We start from the raw sequence: 25,206 nt of genomic DNA, 5'->3' as shown, positions 1-25,206 counted from the left end.
ACAACTACAAGACAACAAGGTCCAGGGGTTCAGTAACAACAAAACAACTCCAAGACAACAAGGTCCAGGGGTTCAGTAACAACAAAACAACTCCAAGGCTACAAGGTCCCGGGGTTCAGTAACAACAAAACAACTACAAGGCTAAATGTTTTGGGGTTCCGTAACAACAAAACGACTACAAACTACAAGGTCCCGGGGTTCAGTAACAACAAAACAACTACAAGGCTCTAAGGTTCCGGGTTTAGTAACAACAATACAACTACAAGGCTACAAGGTTCCGGGGTTCAGCATCAACAAAACAACTACAAAGCTCTAAGGTCCCGGGGTTCAGTAACAACAAAACAACTCGAAGGCTAAATGGTTTGGGGTTCAGTAACAACAAAACAACTACAAGGCTACAAGGTCCCGGGGTTCAGTAACAACAAAACAACTACAAACTACAAGGTCCCGGGGTTCAGTAACAACAAAACAACTACAAGACAACAAGGTCCCGGGGTTCAGTAACAACAAAACAACTACAAGACAACAAGGTCCCGGGGTTCAGTAACAACAAAACAACTCCAAGGCTACAAGGTCCCGGGGTTCAGTAACAACAATACAACTACAAGGCTACAAGGTCCCGGGGTTCAGTAACAACAAAACAACTACAAGGCTACAAGGTCCCGGGGTTCAGCATCAACAAAACAACTACAAGGCTACAAGGTCCCGGGGTTCAGTAACAACAAAACAACTACAAGACAACAAGGTCTCGGGGTTCAGTAACAACAAAACAACTACAAGACAACAAGGTCCCGGGGTTCAGTAACAACAAAACAACTACAAGACAACAAGGTCTCGGGGTTCAGTAACAACAAAACAACTACAAGACAACAAGGTCTCGGGGTTCAGTAACAACAAAACAACTACAAGACAACAAGGTCTCGGGGTTCAGTAACAACAAAACAACTACAAGACAACAAGGTCCCGGGGTTCAGCATCAACAAAACAACTACAAGGCTACAAGGTCCCGGGGTTCAGTAACAACAAAACAACTACAAGACAACAAGGTCCCGGGGTTCAGCATCAACAAAACAACTACAAGGCTACAAGGTCCCGGGGTTCAGTAACAACAAAACAACTACAAGGCTACAAGGTCCCGGGGTTCAGTAACAACAAAACAACTACAAGGCTACAAGGTCCCGGGGTTCAGTAACAACAAAACAACTACAAGACAACAAGGTCTCGGGGTTCAGTAACAACAAAACAACTACAAGGCTACAAGGTCTCGGGGTTCAGTAACAACAAAACAACTACAAGGCTACAAGGTCTCGGGGTTCAGTAACAACAAAACAACTACAAGGCTAAATGTTTTGGGGTTCCGTAACAACAAAACGACTACAAACTACAAGGTCCGGGGTTCAGTAACAACAAAACAACTACAAGGCTCTAAGGTTCCGGGTTTAGTAACAACAATACAACTACAAGGCTACAAGGTTCCGGGGTTCAGCATCAACAAAACAACTACAAAGCTCTAAGGTCCCGGGGTTCAGTAACAACAAAACAACTCGAAGGCTAAATGGTTTGGGGTTCAGTAACAACAAAACAACTACAAGGCTACAAGGTCCCGGGGTTCAGTAACAACAAAACAACTACAAACTACAAGGTCCCGGGGTTCAGTAACAACAAAACAACTACAAGACAACAAGGTCCCGGGGTTCAGTAACAACAAAACAACTACAAACTACAAGGTCCCGGGGTTCAGTAACAACAAAACAACTACAAGACAACAAGGTCCCGGGGTTCAGTAACAACAAAACAACTACAAGGCTACAAGGTCCCGGGGTTCAGTAACAACAAAACAACTACAAGGCTACAAGGTCCCGGGGTTCAGTAACAACAAAACAACTACAAGGTTACAAGGCCCCGTGGGTTCCGTAACAACAAAACAACTACAAGGTTACAAGGTCCCGGGGTTCAGTAACAACAAAACAACTACAAGGCTACAAGGTCCCGGGGTTCAGTAACAACAAAACAACTACAAGGTTACAAGGTCCCGGGGTTCAGTAACAACAAAACAACTACAAGGCTACAAGGTCCCGGGGTTCAGTAACAACAAAACAACTACAAGGCTACAAGGTCCCGGGGTTCAGTAACAACAAAACAACTACAAGGTTACAAGGCCCCGTGGGTTCCGTAACAGCAGAAGCAGTGCAAGTTTCATCCTAACAGCCATCATCCTATTGAATAGTGGGACATAGGACACAATTTACACTACATGGCCAGACAGTAGGCTATACATGTCACAGGGTACTGTGTGTGAATGTGTGTTTACTTTGTATTGTATTACATTGTATTGAATTTGTGTATTTCCTTTGTGTCATATATACAGTAGAATTCCAATGCAAATGGACAATACAAAGTATGTTGCATCATACAAGCTCAATGCAACATTGACATAGCAACTAAATGGTGGCAAGAATCCAACAAAATATCATGCTGCTGAGTGTCGCAAATTGAGTTGAACAATGTTAGCCTTGGCTCATGAGTCATCACCACATTGGTCATCATGACCCACTTAACTTTATGCCTGTCCGTTAAACTGCTTATAGGGAGGAGACTAGTGAGCCTCCAGGCTACTAGAAGCGTTGGTCTAATTCAATAGAGAGACTTTGCTGCTCAATGTTATTGTTTAGCGTTACTGTACGCTGAGCGGCTGCTACAGCCTATTCATTGTGCAAACCTCGTGAAGACCACTTTGGCGTCACCGTGTCCAGCTCCAAGCTACCTTTCCGCTCCACGAGTAGCGCGCGGGACAGTTGTCTGACGCAAGCTTGAAGTTAATTAAGTGTGTTTTAGTTTATTATGGCAGGAGAAGATTTCCAGCCGAGTTTGAGTTACAGAGGTTGTGTGGATTATTGCATACCAGATTTATCCCCCGTTAACAAAATATGAGGAACAAATCGTCTGTGCGCAGTTCTTAGGAAAGTATCCTGGGTGCTGTTCTAGAACGGCGGAGGATTCCAACAACATAGGTGGATGTATTGAACTGTAGATTTTCTCTGAAGGTAAATTACATGATTTTGTGTTGCAAATGAATAATAGGCTATGGTCTGTTTTTATTTCAATGACACTTGTTGGCTAAATTATATCTGTTTGTTCAACTATTACACTGTTACGTAGGCTATAGTCTTTCCTCTCATAAATAGTTAAATGGAATTACACTTCTGAAAGGTGTTGAGATTTATAGCCTAGGCCTACTAGATCTAATATCACAATTGTATATTTTTTCTTTCCTATTATATGCAGCCTATATATTGACAAAATATGGTCTCTCAATTGTGTTTACGGGAGTGGCCTTATAACGGTACTCTAATCCTGGGAAATGGACAATAGGTTTATCCAGTCACTGGGTTCCTCTGCACCATGGTGGTTTTATCAGATGGCTCTCCCCTGAGCCAGCCATGCCCCGGGGGGCCGGTTCAGGTCGGTTTCTACGAGATCATCAGGACGCTGGGGAAGGGAAACTTCGCTGTAGTTAAACTGGCTTGTCACAAAGTCACAAAAACCCAGGTGCGTGATTACGCATGCATAATGCATATGAAACATTTCTTCCTTACACCATAAAATCTCCAATATTCAACTCCACCTCTATATTCATTTTTGGGCCTTATACAGTTTGTTAACATAGAGTGATTTCATACTGTTAGTGACAGAATGGGAAACATGGTTTCAGAGCATTTCATATTATTCTGTACATAAATCCGAGACAGAGTGATATGTTACTTTTCGTATGGTATGTATTAATTTGTGGATGTCCATCATCCATGTCGTATGATATGTTGAGAATTACAATTTGTATGATATGTTACGAATTTGCAAAACATACAATATGTTACGAATTTGCTAAACGTATGAAATGTTATGAATCCCAATTTGTTGTAGCTAACATTAGCTAGGTGGCTAACGTTAGCTCGGCTAGGGGTCGGGGTTAAGGCTAGGAGTCAGGTTAAAGTGTTAAATGGACACTTCTGGATATCTACTTACCAGAGTCAGATGAACTCCTGGATACCATTTTTATGTCTCTGTGTGCAGTTTGAAGGAAGCTGCTAACTAGTGCTAGCGTTAGCACAATGACTGGAAGTCTATGGTTATCTTCTAGCAGCAAATACCCATAGACTTCCAGTCATTGTGTTATGCTAGTTAGCATTGGCTCTCAAAATGACCTCTTACTTACTTCATACTGGACACAGAGACATACAAATGGAATCCACAAGTTCATCTGACTCTGGGGAAGTGGATAAAGGGCCTCTGACAAAATCCCAAAGTATCATATCATATTAATTTGAGTGTCCCCGGATTTACATTTACTATGTTACGTCTAGTATATGTGACCAGGCTGGAATGGGACCTTGGCAGCGTCCGAAGTGGCACACTATTCCCTGTATATTCACAGTGCACTACTTTTGAACAGGGTCCAGGGCTTTGGTCAAAAGTAGTGCACTATATAGGGGTTAGGGTGCCATTTTGAAATTAACTATCTGCTTTCTGTACACACAGGTGGCCATTAAAATCATTGATAAGAAGAGACTGGAGCCCTCGGACCTGAAGAAGATCTACAGAGAGGTCGAGGTGATGAAGCTCCTCAACCATCCGCACATTATCAAGCTCTATCAGGTAGCTTCTCAACCATCTTCACATTATCAAGCTCTATCAGGTAGCTTCTCAACCATCCGCACATTATCAAGCTCTATCAGGTAGCTTCTCAACCATCTTCACATTATCAAGCTCTATCAGGTAGCTTCTCAACCATCTTCACATTATCAAGCTCTATCAGGTAGCTTCTCAACCATCTTCACATTATCAAGCTCTATCAGGAAGCTTCTCAACCATCTTCACATTATCAAGCTCTATCAGGTAGCTTCTCAACCATCTTCACATTATCAAGCTCTATCAGGTAGCTTCTCAACCATCTTCACATTATCAAGCTCTATCAGGTAGCTTCTCAACCATCTGCACATTATCAGGCTCTATCAGGAAGCTTCTCAACCATCTGCACATTATCAGGCTCTATCAGGAAGCTCCTCAACCATCCTCACATTATCAGGCTCTATCGGGAAGCTCCTCAACCATCCTCACATTATCAAGCTCTATCAGGTAGAGGATAGAGTTGTGGAACTACGCTCTCTCTCTCTCTCTCTCTCTCTCTCTCTCTCTCTCTCTCTCTGACCCCTCTCTCTCATTCTTTTTGAAAGGTCAGGTTGTTTATCTTGTAATAGGGGTTAAGTGTATGTTTCCCAGCCCTCAGCCCAGCCACCCCCAGCTCTATGAGTCACATGGGGATTTTCAGAATGGAAAATGATGACCCCGTCAACCCTCCCCTACTTCCAATATGGTCTCAAAACAAATATTTCTTAAAACAGAGAATCTTTTACTTGTTTTTGTAATGGTTTTTAAGGATTCCAATATGGTTCCTGCTGTCATAGTCTCACATTACACTTTGGGCACACTCTTCCACAGGCTTACATGTAATAATGACATGGGAAATGTATATTTAAGTTGTATTTATCAGTGAGTGTGCCTCTCTTGTGTCTTGCAGGTCATGGAAACTAAGGACATGTTGTACATGGTGATGGAGTATGCCAGGAACGGAGAGATGTTTGGTAAGTGGGAGGGTATCGCTCTAGAGGTGTCCATGATGCTTGGTGCAATCTCTTAGAACAGTGTGTTTGTGTGTGTGCACATGTGTACTTGATCACTAATTATTTACAATGATTCAATCAAACAATCTGAACCAACCAATCAATTACATTCCTCATTATTCACCCTCTATCCCCTCCTCTCCCATCCTCCCACCCTCTATCCCCTCCTCTCCCATCCTTCCACCCTCTAACCCCTACTCTCCCATCCTCCCACCCTATATCCCCTCCTCTCCCATCCACCCACCCTCTATCCCCTCTCCCTACATCCCACCCTCTTTCTGTAGACTACCTGTTGTCGTTGGGGCGGCTGAGTGAGAGTGAGGCTCGCAGGAAGTTCTGTCAGATCCTGTCAGCGGTGGACTACTGCCACAGCAACCACATCGTCCACAGAGACCTGAAGGCTGAGAACCTTCTGCTGGACTCCAACATGGACATCAAAGTAGCAGGTACAGGCAGAAAGGAGAGGTTCGGAAATCAATCAACCTTGAATCACAGAAAGATGGATGTTTAAAAAACAGGCCAAATAGAATTGCTTTAGTTAGTAATTAAGCTACAGTGCATTCGGAAAGTATTCAGACCCCTAGACTTTTTCCACATTTTGTTACTTTATAGCCTTATTCTAAAATTAATAAAATAGTTTTTTTCCCTTATCAATCCAAAATGTAAATAAGGTATATCTGTTGTTTATTTGTAATAAATTTGCAAAAATTTCTAAAAACATGTTTTCACTTTGTCATTTATGGGGTATTGTGTGTAGATTGATGAGGGAAAAAAAATATTTGATCAATTTTAGAATAAGGCTGTAACGTAACAAAATGTAGATAAAGTCAAGGGGTCTGAATACTTTCCGAATGCACTGTATAATATATAATATTTTTTTAGATTCTATTAAAGGTGGTGGTTTAAAAAATGTAAACAATTATTCACCTACAGTATGGTTGCTATGGTGTCCCTTGTCATGTGCATATGTGTCCTATGATATGAATGAGAATGTTCCAGAGGATTCACGAGGGCTTTAGGCAGGGCTTTTCAATTCCGGTCCTAGTGGGCCTAAACATCTCTGTTTTTTGTTTCTACCTGGTAGTTAATTGCACTCACCTGGTGTCCCAGGTCTGAATCAGTCCCTGATTAGAAGGAGAGGATGAAAAACAGAAGTATTTTGGCTTTCCAGGACCGGAATTGAACAGCCCTGGCTTTAGGGATAGTATCTTCTGATATGAATGGACTTTTTCCTCTCCCTCCCTGTAGACTTTGGTTTTGGGAACTTCTTCAGTGAAGGACAATTTCTGTCCACCTGGTGTGGGTCCCCTCCCTACGCCGCTCCAGAGGTGTTTGAGGGGATTGAGTACGAGGGGCCTCCTCTAGACATCTGGGTAAGGGACCAGGAAGGGATGGTTTCTCTCCTATTCTCTTGCTTTGGGTTGATTATTTCTCTATAATGTCATGGGAATGAAAGTGCAGATGAAGGTTGTATGTTTTCAGATCTCAGAATCCCTCTTGTACTGTAATAACCTTATAGGTAGTTATTGTGGTGTAGAGAGGATTCATCAGGAATTCTATATCTTTATCTGGTAGTGACAATAGTACTAATAGCATTAGGAAGTGGCAGGACTGTGGTCCTCATCTCGCTCACCCCCTTTGGTGTTCAGAGTCTGGGCGTGGTGCTGTACGTGTTGGTGTGTGGCGTCCTGCCCTTTGACGGCCCCTCCCTCCCCGCGCTCAGACAGAGGGTCCGGGAGGGCCGCTTCAGAATCCCCTTCTACATGTCCCAAGGTACGGTCCTGCAGGAGTGGTCACATGACAGATACTCACAGCACAAGGCTGAAACCACACCCTATTACCTATTTTGTGTGCTACTCTAAGTATCGATACAAAAATATATATATACAGTACCAGTCAAAAGTTTAGACACATCCACTTATTCAAGGGTTTTTCTTTATTCTTTGACTATGTTCTACACTGTAGAATAATAGTGAAGATATCACAACTATGAAATAACACATATGGAATCATGTAGTAACCAAAAAAGTGTTAACCAAATCAAAATATATTTTAGATTCTTAAAAGTAGCCACCCTTTGCCTTGATGACAGCTTTGCACACTCCTGGCATTCTCTCAACCAGCTTCATGAGGTAGTTACCTGGAATGCATTTCAATTAACAGGTGTGCCTAGTTAAAAGTTCATTTGTGAAATTTCTTTCCTTAATGCGTTTGAGCCAATCAGTTGTGTTGTGACAAGGTAGGGGTGGTATACAGAAGATAGCCCTATTTGGTAAAATATCAAGTCCATGTGTTATTTCATAGTTTTGATGTCTTCACTATTATTCTACAATGTAGAAAATAGTAAAAATTATGAAAAACCCTTGAATGAGTAGGTGTGTCCAACCTTTTGACTAGTACTGTATATATTTTGGTTGTTGTTGCTAGGTAGCGTTAGCTAGTGCTAGTTGACTGTACCTGTGCCATAACTCTGGTATTCTTCATCCTATAGCTTGTTCTCCATCTTCTTTTTAAATAGTGAGCCAACATGTTTTCAGCCCTTTTATTTCCATGACTGATCAAAACTCGCTTGTCTCTCTGCAGCAGACATGTATAGTGAGCAGTATGTTTGGAACATCAATTCTCAATACATATCGTATGGTGATAATATTGCATTGTGAGGTCCCTGGCAATTCCCAGCCCTTGATAATAGGGTGCCATTTCAGACCCATTCACAGACAACGTTAGATATGATTGTAGATCTTATAAATCCATGTTGTATTACATCAACCAAACACTGCTGTAGTCCCCACCAACAAAACTATTGTCTTTTCTTTAGATCATAGAACACTAAAACCAATCAAACTACAGCGGTGACCTAAGCCGGTTCTGAAACCCTCTTCATTTTGTCCCTTATCTCCCTCCATACCATCAGACTGTGAGAACCTGGTGAGGAGGATGTTGGTAATTGAACCAGCCAAACGGATCACGGTGGCCCGGATCAAGAAGCACCGCTGGATGAAGTCGGACCCCCCGGCCACTGCAGCCCCTCCAGAGACGCCCCAGCCGAACCCTGCCCCTGATGCAGAGCCCTGTCTGGGCGAGAATTACAGCGAGCCGGTTCTTGGCCTCATGCAGACCCTGGGCATCGACCGGCAGAGGACCATTGAGGTGAGTCGGAGAAATACTAAGAAACCAGTATGAGTCCTATGTGTTACTCCATATCTGTGTAGCTACATTTCCTACTGTTTGTAATTTCAATAGCTCTCTCTCTCTCTCTCTCTCTCTCTCTCTCTCTCTCTCTCTCTCTCTCTCTCTCTCTCTCTCTCTCTCTCTCTCGCCATCTCTCTCTATCTCTCCCCCTCTCTCTCTCCCCCTCTCTCTCTCTCCCCCTCCCCCCTCTCTCTCTCTCCCCCTCTCTCTCTCTCTCTCTCTCTCCCCCTCTCTCTCTCTACCTCTCTCTCTCTACCTCTCTCCCCCCTCTCTCCCTCCCCCCCTCTCTCTCTCTCTCTCTCTCTCTCCCCCCTCTCTCCCTCCCTCCCTCCCCCCCTCTCTCTCTCTCTCTCTCTCTCTCTACCTCTCTCTCTCTCTCTCTCTCTCTCTCTCTCTCTCTCTCTCACCTCTCTCTCTCTCTCTCTCTCTCTCTCTACCTCTCTCTCTACCTCTCTCTCTCTACCTCTCTCCAGTCTCTTCAGAGCAGCAGCTACAACCACTTCTCTGCTATCTATCGTCTCATGCTGGAGAAGGTGAAAGAGCTCCGCTCACTCAGACAACCCTCTAGCACCGAAAAGGTGACCCCCAACCCTGACCACGGCACTCTGCTACCGACCTGCATTAGTGAGGAGGATCACCATGGAAACCAGGGGGAGGAGCCACAGGAAGAGGAGCTGCAAGAGGAGGGAGGGGCAGCACCCCTCTCCTTACACCCCTCCTGCAGACACACTCTGGCTGAGGTCTCTGCCAGCCTCCAGCAGTGCAGCCCACCTTGTGAGTACTGAGACACACACATGCACACACACACACACACAAATCTGAACTATGTTAATTTAGATACAAACATTTGCATGAAGTACACACAAACACAAACTCTCACACACACACACCACTAAACACATCACTATACACACACCACTATACACACACCACTATATACACACCACTATATACACACCACTATACACACACCATTATACACACCACTATCCACACTCCACTGTACACACCACTATACACACCACTGTACACAACACTATACACACTCCACTGTACACACCACTATACACACCACTATACACACAACACTATACACACACCACTATACACATGCCACTGTACACACCACTATACACACCACTATACACAACAGTATACACACACCACTATAGACACTCTACTGTACACACCACTATAAACACCACTATATACACACCACTATACACACACCACGATACACACACCACTATACACATGCCACTGTACATACCACTATACACACCACTGTACACAACACTATACACACACCACTATACACACTCCACTGTACACACCACTATACACACCACTATACACACTCCACTGTACACACCACTATACACACCACTATACACACACCACTATACACACACCACTGTACACACCACTATACACACCACTATACACACTCCACTATATACACCACTATGCACACCACTATATACACCACTACACACACCACTATGCACACACCACTATACACACCACTATGCACGCACCACTATAGACACACCACTATACACACCACTATACATACCACTATACACACCACTATACACACCGCTATAAACACACCACTATGCACACCATTATATACACACCACTAATACACACACCACTATACACTCCACTATACAGACACAACTATACGCACACCACTGTACGCACACCACTATACATACACCACCATAGACACACCACTATACACACCACTATACACACTAATATACACACCACTATAGACACACCACTGTAGACACACCACTATACACACCACTAAACACACCACTATGCACACCACTATACACACACCCCTATACACACCACTATACACACCACTGTACACAACACTATACACACTCCACTGTACACACCACTATACACACCACTATACACACAACACTATACACACTCCCCTGTACACACCACTATACACACCACTATACACACAACACTATACACACACCACTATACACACCACTGTACACAACACTATACACACTCCACTGTACACACCACTATACACACCACTGTACACACCACTATACACAACAGTATACACACACCACTATAGACACTCTACTGTACACACCACTATAAACACCACTATATACACACCACTATACACACACCATTATACACACCACTATCCACACTCCACTGTACACACCACTATACACACCACTGTACACAACACTATACACACTCCACTGTACACACCACTATACACACCACTATACACACAACACTATACACACACCACTATACACATGCCACTGTACACACCACTATACACACCACTATACACAACAGTATACACACACCACTATAGACACTCTACTGTACACACCACTATAAACACCACTATATACACACCACTATACACACACCACGATACACACACCACTATACACATGCCACTGTACATACCACTATACACACCACTGTACACAACACTATACACACACCACTATACACACTCCACTGTACACACCACTATACACACCACTATACACACTCCACTGTACACACCACTATACACACCACTATACACACACCACTATACACACACCACTGTACACACCACTATACACACCACTATACACACTCCACTATATACACCACTATGCACACCACTATATACACCACTATACACACCACTATGCACACACCACTATACACACCACTATGCACGCACCACTATAGACACACCACTATACACACCACTATACATACCACTATACACACCACTATACACACCGCTATAAACACACCACTATGCACACCATTATATACACACCACTAATACACACACCACTATACACTCCACTATACAGACACAACTATACGCACACCACTGTACGCACACCACTATACATACACCACCATAGACACACCACTATACACACCACTATACACACTAATATACACACCACTATAGACACACCACTGTAGACACACCACTATACACACCACTAAACACACCACTATGCACACCACTATACACACACCCCTGTACACACCACTATACACACCACTGTACACAACACTATACACACTCCACTGTACACACCACTATACACACCACTATACACACAACACTATACACACTCCCCTGTACACACCACTATACACACCACTATACACACAACACTATACACACACCACTATACACACCACTGTACACAACACTATACACACTCCACTGTACACACCACTATACACACCACTGTACACACCACTATACACAACAGTATACACACACCACTATAGACACTCTACTGTACACACCACTATAAACACCACTATATACACACCACTATACACACACCACGATACACACACCACTATACACATGCCACTGTACACACCACTATACACACCACTGTACACAACACTATACACACACCACTATACACACTCCACTGTACACACCACTATACACACTCCACTGTACACGCCACTATACACACCACTATACACACACCACTATACACAGCACTATACACACACCACTGTACACACCACTATACACACCACTATGAACACACCACTATACACACTCCACTATATAAACCACTATGCACACCACTATATACACCACTATATACACCACTATACACACCACTATGCACACACCACTATACACACCACTATGCACGCACCACTATAGACACACCACTATACACACCACTATACATACCACTATACACACCGCTATAAACACACCACTATGCACACCATTATATACACACCACTAATACACATACCACTATACACTCCACTATACAGACACAACTATACGCACACCACTGTACGCACACCACTATACATACACCACTATACACACCACCATAGACACACCACTATAGACACACCACTATACACACTAATATACACACCACTATAGACACACCACTGTAGACACACCACTATACACACCACTAAACACACCACTATGCACACCACTATACACACACCCCTATACACACCACTATATACACACCACTATACACACACCGCTATGCATAGCCCACTATACATACACCACTATATACACACCACTATATACACACCACTATACACACACCACTACACCCACCACTATACACACCACTATACACATACCACTATACACACACCACTTTACACACCACTACACACACCACTATACATACCACTATACACACCACTATATGCATCACTATACACACCACTTTACACACCATTATAAACACACCACTATACACACCATTATATACACCACTATACACACCACTATATACACCACTATACACACACCACTATACACACCACTATACACAAACCACTATACACACACCACTGTACACACACCACTATACACACCACTATACACACCACTGTACACACACCACTATACACACCCCACTATACACACACCACTATACATAGCCCACTTTCACATTGTCACAAAGTTACATGGCTAAAGTTCCCTACTCTCTCCTCATCTACAGGTGTTGTGGTAAACTCATCTGACCAAGCTTCCTCAGATAGTTTCTCCTCTTCCTCCTCATCCTTCTCTGCCAGTCCCAGCCTGTCCAGCCCTATTGAGGACTCCTATATGTCACTTGACACTACTGTGGTTGGCCCTGGGACCTATAGCCCCACAGAGTCCCCCCTGGCCCTGTCATCTACCGTGCCCAGCAATGTTGACGGCCCTTATCAGTTACTGGTCACTACCAGTCATCTGTCCCAGGCACTGTCATCCACCCTGCAGCCCCCTCCCCAGGACAGCCTCCCCATACCTAGCTTCCAGGAGGGCCGCCGAGCCTCTGACATGGACACCGGCACTCTAACACAAGGTATGGACGACCACTTCAAAATTAAAGCACAGATCAAGTATGACGGATGGAAAGAAGAAAACCTTCTTATGTATACTGTAATTGGCTCCTGTCTTACACATTGGAGACATCTCTTGTGTTTTAATCATCTTTGATGTAGATCAGAAATGACAAAGGTCCTAGAATGGATCCTTGAGGAACTCCACAAGATATTAAGATACCCGTCAGTCTGCACACACAAACTGCTCTCTAAAATAAACATCATTCTGTTACCGTTAGTAACAATTTAGTTCTAGATCTATTCTTGTCGGCTTTCATAAAGGTTTATGATGACATGATCTTTGACCTCTGTTTCAGGTCTGAAGGTGTTCCGCCAGCAGTTGAGGAGGGAGGCCAGTGCCAAGGGCATGCTGGGACTGAACAAGATGAAGAGCCCTGGGATCCGGCACGGGTGGTCCCCCCCAGCCTCTGGCTCTGCACCCAGCCCCCCTGCCTGGGGGGGGCGAGACCTGTCCCACTGTGTCCCCACCACACCACTGTCAGAGGAGGGCTTCCAGCAGCAGAAGTGAGGCAGACCCTTTTGTTTCTTATCATTGTGACTCAAATTATTATCAAGCCATTTTGATTTGTGTTAAATACATTTGTCAAAAGCTTTAAAGCATTTGCCTGATTTGTCTTGGACATTGCACCTGCAACCGGTTCTATTGGTTCCACTGGTTCCACTGGTTCCACTGGTTCCATTGGTTCCATTGTATTGGAGCAAACCAAATGAAGCGCAGCCCAAGTATTTGAAAATATTAGACACCTGTTGTTGTACTGACTTTTCTCTGTGTCTTCCCCCAGAGTGATCCAGATTCCACTGTGCCAATTCCACCCGACCACACCTGTTCCTCCCCACCACCCCATGTCTTCCTCCCCGCCACCACACCTCTTCCTGTCTCCTCCTCGTCCTCCCATTGGTCTGTTCTCCACACACACACTGTCACATGACTTCCTCACACCCTCCCTTCAACAGAACCACTCACTACACCCAGAACTACACCCACAACTACACCTACAACCACAACTACAACCACAACTACACCCACAGCCACAACTACAACCACAACTACACCCACAACTACACCTACAACCACAACTACAACCACAACTACACCCACAGCCACAACTACAACCACAACTACACCCACAACTACACCCACACCTACAACCACAACTACACCCACAGCCACACCCACAGCCACAACTACACCCACAGCCACAACCACACCCACAACTACACCCACAACTACAATTACAACTACACCCACAGCCACAACCACACCCACAACTACAACCACAGTCACAACTACACCCACAACTACAACCACAACTACACTCACAGCCACAACTACACCCACAGCCACAACTACACCCACAACTACACCCACAGCCACAACTACACCCACAACTACACCCACAGCCACAACTACAACCACACTCACAGCTACACTCACAGCTACACCCACAGCTACACCAAAAGACACACCCACAACCACAATCCTACCTATCTCTATGCTCGGAGCAACCGCTAGACTTATCCCCTTCCTCCTCCTCTTCCTCCTTCTCTTCTTCAGCCATGGTGGCGTCAGCTGGCCACCTCTTGGAGACCCATCTCCATATCAGTTCTCCTCGGGTTGAGAACCACACCCCACCCTTCTCTGACGCTCCTCACCTCCCTGTTCAGCCCCAGTTCCCCCACCCAAAACCCCAGTCTCAGCCTAAACTACTCCACCCCCACCCAGACCCCCAGACTCAACTACTCCACCCCCACCCAGACCCCCAGTCTCAACTACTGCACCCCCACAACCACCCAGACCCCCAGTCTCAGCTACTGCACCCCCACCCCCACAACCACCCAGACCCCCAGTCTCAACTACTGCACCCCCACCCAGACCCCCAGACTCAACTACTGCACCCCCACAACCACCCAGACCCCCAGTCTCAACTACTCCACCCCCACCCAGACCCCCAGTCTCAACTACTGCACCCCCACAACCACCCAGACCCCCAGTCTCAACTACTGCACCCCCACCCAGACCCCCAGACTCAACTACTACACCCCCACCCCCACCCAAAACCCCAGTCTCAGCCTAAGCTACTCCACCCCCCCACCCAGACCCCCAGTCTCAACTACTGCACCCCCACAACCACCCAGACCCCCAGTCTCAGCTACTGCACCCCCACCCCCACAACTACCCAGACCCCCAGTCTCAGCTACAGCAACCCCACCCCCACAACTACCCAGACCCCCAGTCTCAGCTACAGCAACCCTACTCCCACCCCCACAACTACCCAGACCCCCAGTCTCAGCTACTGCACCCCCACAACCACCCCCACAACTACCCAGACCCCCAGTCTCAGCTACTGCACCCCCACCCCCACAACCACCCAGACCCCCAGTCTCAGCTAGTGCACCCCCACCCCCATAACTACCCAGACCCCCAGTCTCAGCTACTGTATTCCCACTCTGACCCTCAGCCTCAGCCAAGGCCCTGGGCCAACCACCGACCCCTCTATACCCACTCCCAGACCTCCAGGCGGCCCCAGCTCCAGCGCCAGCCACGTCTGCCTCCATGCCCAGTAGGGAGAATGGATCCTGGGTACGGACCATAGGAAACACCCAGGACTAAAGGCCTAGAAGCTGTGTACAGCAACTGTCTCAAGGCTAACATTAGGACTCAGAGAGAGACTAGAGAAATGGAACTGGGCCTCAGACTGATGTCCCCAATGACTCATTGCCTCGATGCTCTGGCAACAGTGGACGTTAATAAAGAAGGATGACATCAGTGGGACCTACTTAGGATGGACTGTGAGTCTAATGGTGGAATGAGCTTCCCCTAAAGCTAGGACAGCAGAGTCCCTGGCCATCTTCCGAAAACAACTCAAACTCTACCTCTTCAAACAGTATCTTAAATAAGACATTGCACTTCTCTTTTCCTACTAGCACTGGCTTAGCTGATAACTCCTCTGTATTGGGGAAAAATGTACTTACTTCGACTGTAATATGTGGTTGTCTCACCTAGCGATCTTAATATGAATGCACTTTGGATAAAGGTTTCTGCTAAATGACTCTACATTTTTTTATATAATGTAATGCTGATCATGTGCAAACTGTCATGTCTGTTGTTGTGTGAACTGAAAATACCAATAATTGACCTACTGTGGAGACAGCAGTCCTTTCCAGGAAGCACGACTCCCAGTTTTCTCCTATTATCCTATTACAAAATAGGTTAAGTGGTAGTTGTCTCCCTGTCGTCTTCCATAAACCGTCTTTGATTCGGTGTAGTTGGCATGAGAAAGACGACTTAAAACAAGTGTTTTCTCATGCAGTTTGAATTCAGACCCGCCTTGTGCCTTTTGAACACACAAGATGACTGTTGTATTGAGTAGACCAGACTCAACAAACCTCTCTGTAATATGTTTATTGTATTTGTCGAACATTGTAAATTAAGTTGAATACTTTTTCATACATTGTTGGATCATTTTTTAACAAAGGAATGAAAAAAGCCATTACTGGTCTTTGCTGTTTATTGCTGTTGCTCCTTATGACTCGTCTGTTGTCAGCTGGCCCACCACCACCAGCCCAGCCTCCACCTGTCTGTCTCTGCTTTGGTTCCAGTCAGGGGGTTGGTATTGCTATACCTCCCTCACTGCCTGTAGTTTGTTATTATTGTAATGTTATTGCTCTGGCAGAGAGCTCCCCTGAAGAAGCAGAGCCTAACGCCAACACCTAATGACCTAATGCAGGTAGCCTAGTGGTTACCTGAGCTGACAAGGTAAAAATCTGTCATACTTCCTTGGTTGCTGGATCAAATCCCCGAGCTGAAAATCAATCATTCTGCCCCTGAGCAAGGCAATTAACCCACTGTTCCCCGGCCCCCGAAGATGTGGATGTTGATTAAGGCAGCCCCCCGCACCTCTCTGATTCAGAGGGGTTGGGTTAAATGCATTCAGTTGTATAACTGACTAGGTATCCCCCTTTCCTATTGTCATTTATTTGGTTATTTAATGGTTAAACGAATATGTGGTGTTTCCTGTCTGTTTCCTGTCACTTTCTTTTGGTATTGGTATTAGGTATTTTATTAGGATCCCCATTAGCTGTTGCAAAAGCAGCAGCTACTCTTCCTGGGGTCCACACAAAGCATGAAACATGACAATATACAGAACATTAATAGACACAAACAGAACTATATAAAATTGTTTTTTTAAAGGCACACGTAGCCTACATATCAATACATACACACAAACTATCAGGGAAATGTTTGTAGCAAAAAGTACATCCTTTTATTTAGGAATGTAGCAAAGTAAAAGTTGTCAAAAATAGAGTACAGATACCCCAAAAAACGACTTAAGTAGTACTTTACACCACTGGCACTACTGACCCTGGCTCTGCTATCTCTTTTTCTCTCACTCCCTTATCTTTATCTTTGTCTCTCTTTCTCGCTGTTTCAGTTTTTCTGTCCCAGTCTCTCTCTGACCCAGTCTCTCTCTCAGATTCTCTCTCTGTCTCAGTCTCTCTGTCTCTCTCTGTCCCAGTCTTTCTCTCTTTGTCTGTCTCTTTCAGTCTGTCTCTCTCTGTCTCAGCCTCTCTCTGTCTCAGTCTCTCTCTGTCTGTCTCTCTCTGTCCCGGTGTCTCTCTGTATCACTCTCTCTCTGTCTCGGTCTCTCTCTGTCTCAGCCTCTCTCTGTCTCTCTCTGTCTCGGTCTCTCTCTGTCTCGGTCTCTCTCTGTCCCAGTCTCTCTCTGTCTCACTCTGTCTCGGTCTCTCTCTGTCCCGGTCTCTCTCTGTCCCGGTCTCTCTCTGTCTCACTCTCTCTCTGTCTCAGTCTCTCTCTGTCCCAGTCTCTATCTGTCCCAGTCTCTATCTGTCCCAGTCTCTATCTGTCCCAGTCTCTATCTGTCCCAGTCTCTCTCTGTCTCAGTCTCTCTGTCTTTCTCTCTTTGTCTGTCTCTTTCAGTCTGTCTCTCTCAGTCTCTCTCTCTCTTACTCTTTTGCTTTCGTGCCACTTATTTCATACTTATTTAGGTGACTGATTAAGAAGAGGATAAGATGAATCATAGCTCTAAGAGAACAAACACTCTCACCTCTATTACAATGAATATGTGGTCTAGTTTTCCTCAGTAGCTTTGCAGGTTGACCTGCGCAACCGATATGTTCACATCCAATGAATACTTGATGAAACAGAGAAAGTACAGACAAGGGGTTGCTTCTTGGTTAATATTACACTTTTATTGTTTCTACTTCTCAGGTAGTGAGCAGATATCAGCTGAACAGGGCTAACGCTACAGGACAGGAAATACTCAAGGACAAGAGAGAAGGGTTTGGAAAAAGTCGCGACACAGGAATGGAAAAAAGCCAGGTGGTGGTATAAGCCCAACGATGGAACCCCTTTTCAGTACTACAGCAGTCCTATAGGACCAGACAATGGTATGTACTTAACCCTAACTCCCCCCTATCCTCCCTCCCTCTCTTTCTTTCTCTTAGAAAGAGTTGCTCAGTAAAGCCCTTCAGTACAGCCAGGAGAAAGACGGCAGCTTCCTCACTGGGTGAAATATTACCCACGGTACCCTTGGGGTGACCGATTTGTTGTTTGTTTACACAGGAAGTAGAAAGCCAGGGTTAAGTCATGTGACCCTCTCTTAAATCCTTTTGTTTTGTTGTCCCCCCCAAGCCCCAACCGTCCCTCTCTTTATCCATCCTCATGGGTCATGAGTCATAATCAGAACCAGAATATTAATACTGCCATAATAGTCTAGCGTAGTCTAAAAAAGGAGAAAATATTAGACTAGAAATACACTGATATCTTCTAAGTGTGGAGTCAGGGAGAGAGGGATTGGGGTAGGGTGGTGAGGGGAAGGGAGAGGGGCGAGGGGGTGGGGAGACTTTGGGGGTAAAGGAATGTGTTGTTCAGCCCCCCACCCTGCCCCAGCCACACGGCTGCTTTATTTGGAAGAGAAGCCCCCCTCTGCATGCCCCCTCCCGCCCTTCGACCCCCCCCGCACCCCGGTGCCACCCGGCCGGCAGCACACTCGGCTTCTTAAGAGGAGGGGGCAGCGTTAGTCTTGTCGTCGCGGGTGACGGGGATGCTGCGGTCGCCACGGCCGAGGTCGCCACCGCCACCGGTGACCTTTGGGCCACAAAGGGTCAGGAGGCCATCGGTAGACAGTGTGCAGGAGATAGCCGATTGGTCCACGCTGGAGGGGAGGCGGTAACGGCGGTGGAACTCACGTGAGATGTAACCGTGGTCATCCTGGAGACAAGAGAGAGAGAAATGAGGATGAGAGTAATGATATAGTGTCCACGTTCAACACTTTAGATGGAAAATTATGTTTTTTTATGGTGCTTTTTAAATCATTATCCCTTCTGTCAAATGTAGGCCTAACCATATGAATTCAGCCCTCTAAGAAAAACAAACATCTGCGACTGCTGGGAATGACGCAGAAAGGACGTAAGAGAAAGCAAAACGTTCCTTAGTTACAACGGCTCCCCCACTCAGCGTGTCCCTGGAGGCCACTAACATCCAGCATGAAAATAAATGATGAGAGAGAGAGAGAAGAAAGAGAGAGAAGAGAGAGATAAGTAGCATATTGTAATCTAATTTAATGACGCTTAAATCTTACAAAGGAAAACACAAAACATTGTGGGTCACGTTCACCTCTATGACTAACATACATCACATTTGTTCTGTGTCACCGTGTGGCCAAGGCAATGAAATGATCCCAAACAATGTGTCCCATTGTTTATGTAGGAATCCCTATCATTGGAGATGTTTTTCCTAGCAAAGTGTGTCCGTGTGTATAGTTTGGTCTGAGGACACGTAACTGCTTGGTTGTTTGACTTCATCCTTGCTGAACATGGGCCTTGAAAAGGGTTGAATTGAATTTGTACGAGGGGCAATGCGCGTAAGCCGCCCAATTCCCAGAGTAAACAAAACAAGGCTGTGGGTGTGTGTGCTCATCAACACACACATACACTCACTTAACGCACGTGTGAACAACACAACACACACATTCTTTGAATTAATTAGGTTGAGAAATTCTCCTCTGACTCAAAATGTTGAATCTAATAACACATCTTGTTAGCATCTCTTGGAGGACGTGGCTGGTTAAAGCTGGTTGTTGTAGCAGTGGCTCTGTCTAGCTAGTTGGAGTGAGCAACCTGCCTAAGGATGAATGCACTGACCTGGGAAGCACAGTGATGACAGTATCTGGTGCGCTTGTTGCTTCAATTACTGCCACAGGGTGTTTCGATGTGACAGACGCGCAGGCACTCACACTATACATGTACAGTATATACAGTATGTCACAGGAGGTTGGTGGCACCTTAATTGGGGAGGATGGGTTCGTGGTAATGACAGGAGCGGAATCAGTGGAATGGTATCAAATATATCAAACACATGGTTTCCATGGTTTCCAGGTGTTGATTCCATTCTATTCGTTCTGTTCCAGACATTATTATGATCCGTCCTCCCGTCAGCAGCCCCCACTGATATAGATGTGCACATGTGAGAAACCAGGCTTTGGTGTTCCAAGCCATAGTAGAGGGATTGTGTTTGAACTCAGGAGTGGGTGTACTACCACAAGTCATAGTGACCGTTTTGAGCTAGCTCGGCCTGTCTGTCCAGAGAGATTAGGGTGTGTGCTGCTTGGATGGGATGGAATGTTAACCCCTGGTGGGTGGCCTCACCTGTCTCTCTCCATGCTTTCCCTGGATCTCCACGTAGTCATCAGTCACCTTCACGTTGAGTTCATCAGGAGAGAAGTGCTTTACATCCATGAAGACCGAGAACTTGTCCCTGTCGGACCTCACCTGGAGAGATAGAGGGAAAGGGGTTGAAGGTTAAAGGTCACGGGTGGCGGGAACCTGGTAACCACAGTGATGCTCATCTTCTGAAATGTAGTTTTTTCCCCATATCAGTTCAGTTCTATATGTTGTTATGGAGTCATATCTCAGAGAGATATGAAGATTATCCATTTCTAAAGTGTGTATGTAGATGCTGCAAAACAAAATGTGTGTCACTAGTCACCAAAACACTAGATGTTGTTTGGACATCGAAATTCTGATATCCTGGCATATAACCCAAGTTGAAATGCAGTTTGAGCTAGTAATGGAATGAGTCAGTATATTATGGGCAGGACAGAGCATGACTCTGTTTGGCCTGGTTTAGACTAGGTGGATAACACTGCAGCAGTCTCTGAGCTCCTCCCTGCCGAGAATCACTCAACATTAAGGCATTCCATTTGCCGCTCATTTTCAACATACTTGCAATAATCTTGCAAACTGCAAAATGCACTTCTTATCGTTGTTTACAGCTCCAGTAGTGGGGATATTTGACCTCTCTGTTCTCTGTACTCTCTTATGACAATCAGCAACATCTACTACAGCTGTATAGGATAGCAGGATGTTGTAGCCATTCAATAACAGATCTGGCTAGCGCTACTGCTGTCGTAGCCATTCAATAACAGATCTGGCTAGCGCTACTGCTGTCGTAGCCATTCAATAACAGATCTGGCTAGCGCTACTGCTGTCGTAGCCATTCAATAACAGATCTGGCTAGCGCTACTGCTGTTGTAGCCATTCAATAACAGATCTGGCTAGCGCTACTGCTGTTGTAGCCATTCAATAACAGATCTGGCTAGCGCTACTGCTGTCGTAGCCATTCAATAACAGATCTGGCTAGCACTACTGCTGTCGTAGTCATTCAATAACAGATCTGGCTAGCACTACTGCTGTCGTAGCCATTCAATAACAGATCTGGCTAGCGCTACTGCTGTCGTAGCCATTCAATAACAGATCTGGCTAGCGCTACTGCTGTCGTAGCCATTCAATAACAGATCTGGCTAGCACTACTGCTGTCGTAGTCATTCAATAACAGATCTGGCTAGCACTACTGCTGTCGTAGCCATTCAATAACAGATCTGGCTAGCGCTACTGCTGTCGTAGCCATTCAATAACAGATCTGGCTAGCGCTACTGCTGTCGTAGCCATTCAATAACAGATCTGGCTAGCGCTACTGCTGTCGTAGCCATTCAATAACAGATCTGGCTAGCGCTACTGCTGTCGTAGCCATTCAATAACAGATCTGGCTAGCGCTACTGCTGTCGTAGCCATTCAATAACAGATCTGGCTAGCACTACTGCTGTCGTAGTCATTCAATAACAGATCTGGCTAGCACTACTGCTGTCGTAGCCATTCAATAACAGATCTGGCTAGCACTACTGCTGTCGTAGCCATTCAATAACAGATCTGGCTAGCACTACTGCTGTCGTAGCCATTCAATAACAGATCTGGCTAGCACTACTGCTGTCGTAGCCATTCAATAACAGATCTGGCTAGCACTACTGCTGTCGTAGCCATTCAATAACAGATCTGGCTAGCGCTACTGCTGTCGTAGCCATTCAATAACAGATCTGGCTAGCACTACTGCTGTCGTAGCCATTCAATAACAGATCTGGCTAGCACTACTGCTGTCGTAGCCATTCAATAACAGATCTGGCTAGCGCTACTGCTGTCGTAGCCATTCAATAACAGATCTGGCTAGCGCTACTGCTGTCGTAGCCATTCAATAACAGATCTGGCTAGCACTACTGCTGTCGTAGCCATTCAATAACAGATCTGGCTAGCACTACTGCTGTCGTAGCCATTCAATAACAGATCTGGCTAGCACTACTGCGTCTCTCTGATTTAGTATAGTGACTTCCCCAGGGTCATGTCCTTGTCTCCCCCACTCAGCTTTCTCTTCTCTATAACTGTTACATCTCCCTGTATTAGTAATGAATTCAGTGTAGGCCTCCTAGATTAAATACATTGAGTTTCTCTGTGAAAGATATGCACACATAGACCACCTTAGGGGCAATTACAGTGCGATTCAAATCTGTCCAATCTCAGTCCATTTTGCGAATCCTCTTTTTTAATGAAAACTGTAGAGGATGTAACCAATGCATCATGGCACTAATAACCCGGCTTCAATTGATTTATTGATTTATTTTACCCTTATTTTACCAGGTCTGTTGACTGAGACCACATTCTCATTCACAGCAACGACCTGGAGAATGGTTACAGGGGAGAGGAGGGGGGGATGAATGAGCGGATTGTAAACTGGGGATGATTCGATTCCCCCAAGGACACACATGCTCTCTCTGTAAGCTAGGACAACATGCAGGCTCTTCTGTCTATGATATATTACAACTTTCCCCATCAAACACTGACAACCAAGTCTGCTTTCTATCCATAAAGATAGACAACAAAAAACATGCAAATGATACATTTGGGTAGTTTGAACTAAACTAAAGTGACTACAGATTTAGAATGATGGTGAATGAATAGGTCTTAGTGGATCCTATTCTTCCCCAGAGGATGGAGCAGGTCAGCCTGGTAAATCAGACTGAATACTTCCAATGCTGAGCACAGTGATCAATCAGTCAGGTTGAACAGGTTAGTTGTTACCTCAGACATGCCAGAGTTGGTGGAGTCCAGGAAGTTGCGGAACAGCGACTGTCTGTAGTAGGGGCTGATGGTGGAGGCAGCGTAGGGGAACAGGTCATAGTCGAACATGCCCTCCCCGAAAAACTGGTCAAAGAGACGGGCGGGATACATGGAACCCATGGCACGTCTGAACCAGGGGTGCTGGATGGCAATATCCATACTAGCGTAGCTTAGGTTTTAGCTCGACGGGCCCAAACTCAATACAGGCAGTTTCTTGCTGCTCGGCTTTAGCTCGGCTGGCTAGTGCCTGTGTTCTGTTAGGAGTAGAGAGAGAGAGGTGTGAGGGAGGACTAGAGGTGCCGTGGGAGAGAAACAAAAGCAGTAGTAGTAGTAGAGAGGAGTAGGGGTCCCAAGTGGTGCGTGTGCTCTCCTCTGCAGCCGCCCCCTCTTTATATACCTGTGGGGCAGAAAAGAGGGGCTTTAGTGCGGATCTCTGTGGAATGGCATTATCTCATGGTGGGACGGGCTCAGTCAGCAGAATCGGTGGGCGGTGTGCACGCTGGCCCGTTCAGCTACAGCCTGGCCCTCGTAACGTGGCGGAACCTGTGCCAGCGCCAACCGGACGACAAGGGTCTGACAAAACAAGCCGAGGCTTGGCCTGTCGAGTTGGTGAGGAAAAGGGGGAGACGGAGAGAGCGAGAGAGAGAGAGAGAGAGAGAGAGAGAGAATCAGGAGGTCAGGGGTGAAAAGAAATGGGTTGGTGGCACCTTAACTGGGGAGGACTGGCTCATAGTAATGTCTGGAAAGAATAAATAGAATGGTATTGAACAAATCAAAAACATGGTTTATCATGAGCCGTCCTCCCCTCAGCAGCCTCCTGTGGTTGGTGGGGTTTCTGACACTGGATACGGGGGATGGGAATTAAACCTGTCTGGGTGTGGAGCACCGACATGCTCATCCTCTCTCTCTGTCTTTCACACACACACACATACACATACACACACAC

The 25,206-nt window shown here is 45.6% G+C and overlaps 2 protein-coding genes across 2 annotated transcripts; one reads left to right on the top strand and one right to left on the bottom strand.

The window, feature by feature from the left end:
• Window positions 1-1,427: 1,427 nt before the first annotated feature.
• LOC106575747 (serine/threonine-protein kinase SIK2) lies at window positions 1,428-16,184 on the top strand. Its single transcript, XM_045696728.1, has 12 exons — window positions 1,428-3,044; window positions 3,373-3,549; window positions 4,537-4,653; window positions 5,576-5,639; window positions 5,963-6,124; window positions 6,927-7,051; window positions 7,328-7,451; window positions 8,593-8,828; window positions 9,344-9,644; window positions 13,406-13,753; window positions 14,090-14,297; window positions 14,576-16,184. The coding sequence occupies exons 2-12, from the start codon at window positions 3,403-3,405 to the stop codon at window positions 16,182-16,184; spliced, it is 3,441 nt and encodes a 1,146-aa protein (XP_045552684.1). The 5' UTR covers window positions 1,428-3,044; window positions 3,373-3,402.
• A 2,794-nt stretch (window positions 16,185-18,978) lies between these two features.
• On the bottom strand, window positions 18,979-24,637 carry LOC106575746 (alpha-crystallin A chain). The gene is made up of 3 exons (XM_045698224.1): window positions 24,222-24,637; window positions 21,462-21,584; window positions 18,979-20,025 (listed from the first exon to the last, which is right to left on the bottom strand). Exons 1-3 carry the CDS (start codon window positions 24,417-24,419, stop codon window positions 19,813-19,815), a joined length of 534 nt encoding a protein of 177 aa, XP_045554180.1. The 5' UTR covers window positions 24,420-24,637; the 3' UTR covers window positions 18,979-19,812.
• Window positions 24,638-25,206: the final 569 nt, after the last annotated feature.

This window comes from Salmo salar, chromosome ssa16 (assembly GCF_905237065.1).
Source record: "Salmo salar chromosome ssa16, Ssal_v3.1, whole genome shotgun sequence".
NCBI classification, from domain to species: Eukaryota; Metazoa; Chordata; class Actinopteri; order Salmoniformes; family Salmonidae; genus Salmo; species Salmo salar.
This window is presented reverse-complemented; position numbering and strand designations above follow the sequence as displayed.